Source organism: Galeopterus variegatus, unplaced genomic scaffold (assembly GCF_000696425.1).
Source record: "Galeopterus variegatus unplaced genomic scaffold, G_variegatus-3.0.2 Scaffold12343, whole genome shotgun sequence".
NCBI classification, from domain to species: domain Eukaryota; kingdom Metazoa; phylum Chordata; class Mammalia; order Dermoptera; family Cynocephalidae; genus Galeopterus; species Galeopterus variegatus.
The window spans coordinates 26,657-31,422 of record NW_007738454.1 but is presented as its reverse complement, the minus strand read 5'-3'; the positions used below and the strand labels follow the sequence as shown (position 1 = coordinate 31,422).

General features: G+C 37.9%; 1 protein-coding gene across 1 annotated transcript in view; it reads right to left on the bottom strand.

Annotated features, from left to right (window-relative positions):
- LOC103611063 (utrophin-like) overlaps positions 1-4,412 on the bottom strand; it is a 13,784-nt gene extending 9,372 nt beyond the window's left edge. The window contains exon 1 of the mRNA XM_008563008.1: positions 4,100-4,412. Within this exon, the coding sequence (XP_008561230.1) occupies positions 4,100-4,256 (157 nt within the window). The 5' untranslated portion in view covers positions 4,257-4,412. The remainder of the gene's footprint in view (positions 1-4,099) is intronic.
- Positions 4,413-4,766: the final 354 nt, after the last annotated feature.

The window sequence follows — 4,766 nt, the reverse complement described above, 5'->3', positions numbered from 1 at the left end:
AGATGATTATTATTAACCATTAATCATAGATACATCCATACATAACTATATAAAGTTGTGTTTGCTTATTCACATATACACAACTATATGTTTACAAGTATTAAATCAATTAATCCTCACAGCAAACTTAAAACATAGAAACTATTCTCCCCATTTTACAGAGGAGAAAAGTGAATTAGAAAGAGATTAAAAATCGGATCACCCAGCTAGTAAGTGGCAGAGCCAAGAATCAAATCTGCTGTCTAGTCCACAGTCCCAGTGACTTTGCCCAGAGTGGCCCACTCCAGCTGAGCAGCTGTAGAGCACACCAGTATCTCTCTTGAGGGTGCAGGGTCCTACACACAATCCCAGTGACCTTATCCAAAGTGGCCCGCTCAACTTGGCTACCATGAAAGAAACAGCAGGCAAAAAATTTATTTCCTGGAATAGGGAGTCTCCAATATTATCCCAGGTAGCATAGAAGACTGCAATGAACTTCGATGCTTTTAGTAATCCTGCTGCCACCATAAAAAGAAAATCTCCAATGAATGCCACTGTAAAATGTAGGGCAGATTGGATAAAAAATACTGGGAAAGGTAGAAAAAGGAGACAGGGAGTGGCGGATGCCCCTGGAAGCCTAACTCAGGAGATGTCACCTGGACAAAGCCCTGAGGAGGAGAGAGAGAGAGCACCAGGCAGAGGGGATGGAAAGCACAAAGGCCTATGCATGAGAGCACAGCTGGGCCACCCAAGAACGGCAGGAAGGCCAGGACGGCAGCAGTGCAGAGACAAACAAGAGGGAGAGCAATGGCAAGCAGGACAGAGATGGAACAAGGAGGCAGCTGACCATTATAAGCAGTTTGATGTCTCTGAGAGAGGGGAGGAGCCCTCGGAGGTTTGCAGCAGAGAAGAGACGTGACACGACCTATATCTTCAAATGCCCATTATGGCTGTGTGTTGGGAAACTCTCCTAAGAGGGTGATGGAGTTTGGATGTGTTGTCCCCTCCAAAACTCATGTGGAAATTTGATCCCCAATGTGGCAGTGTTGGAAACTGATTGAGTCATGGGGGCAGATCCCTCATGAATGGATTAATGCTCTCCCTGGGGGAAGAGGGCTAGTGAGTGAGTTCTCGCTCTATTAGTTCCCGTGAGACTCCGGCACCTCCTCTCTCTCTCTTGCTTCCTCTCGCCATGTGATCTGCTTGTACCCACCGGCTGCCTGCCACTTTCCGCCATGAGTAGAAGGAGCCTGAGGCCCATGCCAGATGCAGCTGTCCCAGAATTGTAAGCCTAATAAGCCTCTCTTCTTTATAAATTACCCAGTCTCAGTAATTCTGTTATAGCAACACAAAACGGACTAATACAGAGCAGGGAGATGAGGTGAATGAACCTGCAATCCAAGGGAGAGGTGGTGGCTTAGACCAGGAGGTGGTAGTGGAAGTGGTGATAAAGGATCAGAATCTGGGTGTATCTTGAATGTAGCAATGACAGGATTTGCTGATGGAGTGGATTTGGGTGACAAAAGAACAAAGGAGCTAATAGTGGCCCTAAGGATTTTGGCCTGAGCAACCCAGAGGACAGAGTTGCAGGAAGCAAAGATGCAAAGACTGAAGAACAGGTGCAGGGTGGCAGAGACGGCAGGAGTTTGTGGAGAGATACAGGAAAGGAACTCCATAAGTGTTGATCATTTATTCTAGAAAAGCTGGGGTAAAAGTTCCATTTCATCTCAAACATTGATCATCCAATTACCCATCTCCACTGCTTATCATGTCAGTGTCTCCCTCTATAGTCATTGTTGATGGACTCAAGACTGTGAGGAAAAGCAAGTTCTGATGGGTTCAACCCTTCCAAAGAAATCCATAATTTCGGTTCCTTTTCTTAGTTTTTAAATTTGGTGGTGGTGGTGGGGAGAAATCACTGTTAACCACTTGCTCATAAAAATGTTCCTGCAACAGTTTGTATGTAAAGTCAGAACAGTAAATAAGATAACTTCCTTATATCATTCATTTGTACAGGCAGTCATGTATTCTTCATCAAACTTTTTACTGAGTGCCTGATATATATAAGCCATTGTATAGGATACAAAGTATTTAAAACTGGATTCCTCAACTCAGGGCAAGTAAGAGATTCTGACATCTGAAACAGATAAAGGCAGAACATGTTAGGTATCAAACAGGACTGGGTTGGAACCTGAGCAGGTCACCTTCCCTCTGTGGACCCCAGTTTTCTCATCTGTACAGTGAGTAGGTTTGGACTGCTTCATTGCTAAGGCTCCTACCCATACTAATATTCTATGTTTAGGATGTAAGCAAGTCTTAAAATATTTTTTTGAAAAGAATTCAAAAGATAGAAGAAGAGAATGCATCACAGCCATAACAAGACAGTTCCAAGAACATTCGAGGAAGGAGATAGCACACACTAGTTATAGAACTATGAAAATGGTAGCAAAAAGTAGGTTGAAAAATCAGAAGGGCTTTGATTACAAAGATTCTTAAATATCATTCTAGAGCCAACAATTTTTTCCATTATGCAATGGAAAGTCAGTGAGGGTGTTTAATCATGGTAGGAACATGAATATGATTCTATGGTAAGATTCACTCAGGAACAGACTAAAGTGGAGGAAAGAGAATATATGAGCATATACTGCGCTGCGCACAGGGGACAGAACAGTGTAATGTGACAAGTGCCACCAAAAGTAGCAACTGAGAAGGCCTAAAATGATTCCAAGAGTATACACAAAAGGCTGGGAATCTGGAATTAATGGCAGTGTGTGTGTGCACATATGTGTGTACATTGTGTGTATGTGTATATGTATGTGTGTGTATAAATAATACATATAACAGAATACTGAGATGGAATAATTCTTCAAAAATAGAAATGACAATTATGACTGATTTGCAGACTGTGGGGTTTGATGAAAGATGGAATACTCAACAATGACTCAGGTTCCTAGCAGACTAACTGGAAAGATAGTGATACCAGTGGCGGAAAATAAAAACTAATGCTAGGAAAGATAAGTGTGCTCTATGTGCATATACAACTAGGTTCAAAGGGTCAAGAAAATCTTGGCCTTGATGAGAAATTTATTCAGACTGAAGAAGAGCTTCCTTGAGAAAGGCTCAGTAGCACAACGGCTACACGTGCAAATGTCTGATCCAGTTGCACCTACAGTCAAAGAACACTTTTTCCAACTGTGCTTCCTTTACAAGTAATAAATGCCCATGATTTACACTGCTGGACACAGCACAGAGCAGTCTTTCAGGTTTGCTTTTACTATGTAAAGTGAATGATGGAAAAATATTTTAAATGGCATGTTTATTTTTAAAAATACATCAAAATGCTTGTGTTGTAAACAGTGAAAAGTCATAATAAAGATATATATATATCAGACCAAAAATTCATTACAAATTTCCTCTTATGTTTATTATCTGATACATTGCTATCTGCTAGTAAGGCAGTTACTGTTTCAATTTTAAACAGAGGTACATAAATGCTATAAGTTGTTATTTTTAACTTAAATAAGTGCTTGTACAACAAAGGTACTTTACTGTCTCATTCTCAAAAGCAAACTTGAAAAACAGAAGTTTACAAAAAATCTTACTTTAGAGGTACCTAAATATTTTACCTATTTACTATTGTGTTTTTAATAACTTTCTTCTACTTGCAATTATTCATGTAATTTCTTTAAATATAAAAAATATAAATTTTTATTTCTTAGATAAATTATTTTTACAGTTACAGTTTTTTCTTAGGTAAATCCATTTTTTCTGTAGTAAATTTCCTCTTAAAATGATCATATAGAAGTAGACAGCAATTTCCTTTTATTGACTTAAGAATCTAGATATTTGTTAAATAATGACATATTTGATGACAGCAATACGTAGCAGAAAAGTTTTAAATATTAGATTCTGAAATGCTGCAAAGAAATTTCCTGCTTGATTATGGTTTTTCTTTTCTTTTTTTTTTTTTTTTCTCCTAACATGTTTTTTATGATGTATTAAAGAAACCAGGCCCCCCTTTTTTTTTTTTTTTCCCAACGGGTTTTTTTTTTTTTTTTTTTTTTTTTTTTTTTTTTCTCCTAACGTGTTTTTTATGATGTATTAAAGAAACCAGGCTCACCTGTTTTTGATTGTAGGTTTCTTCTTGGTTCTTCAGGGGCCTCAATTGGCTGATCAGCAAGAAAAACTCGAGCTTGGTCTACAGCATTCAAGACAGAATATTCTTTCTCCTTTAATTCACGTCTCAGTGCCTTTGCAAAGAGAAGCAAAAGTTGCATTTGTAACCTAAGGTGTTTGCCACATAATGGAACATCTTCACTTAGACCACTTCTGACCACATTTGTCAAGGGAATGACTAACTAACAGAATTTAAGCTAAATTAGAAGTGAAAATGTAAATTTTACAAATATGGATGATGAAAATCATGAACAGAGGCAAACAGATGATTTCTGTAGAACTTAAATATGCAAAAAACGAAATAACTTTAAAATATTCACCTAAGCAAAATTGTTACAATGTATTTGAACTTACACAAAATCTACTTTTAGGGTTTCCACTAATGTCAGATTGCTAAAATGTAACAGCCTGTTCTAATATACTTTTTTCTTGTAAGACTGACAAAACAATTACATCCAATGGTACAGAAGAAGGTAATTTCACAACTAGTAATGAGATCCTCAGAAGTGCATTACATTCTTTAAAATACATTAAGAGAAAAAGGGATAGAAACAAATTAAACTACATGAAATCAAAACTAAACCAAAGAGAACACATAAAAGACATTCTCC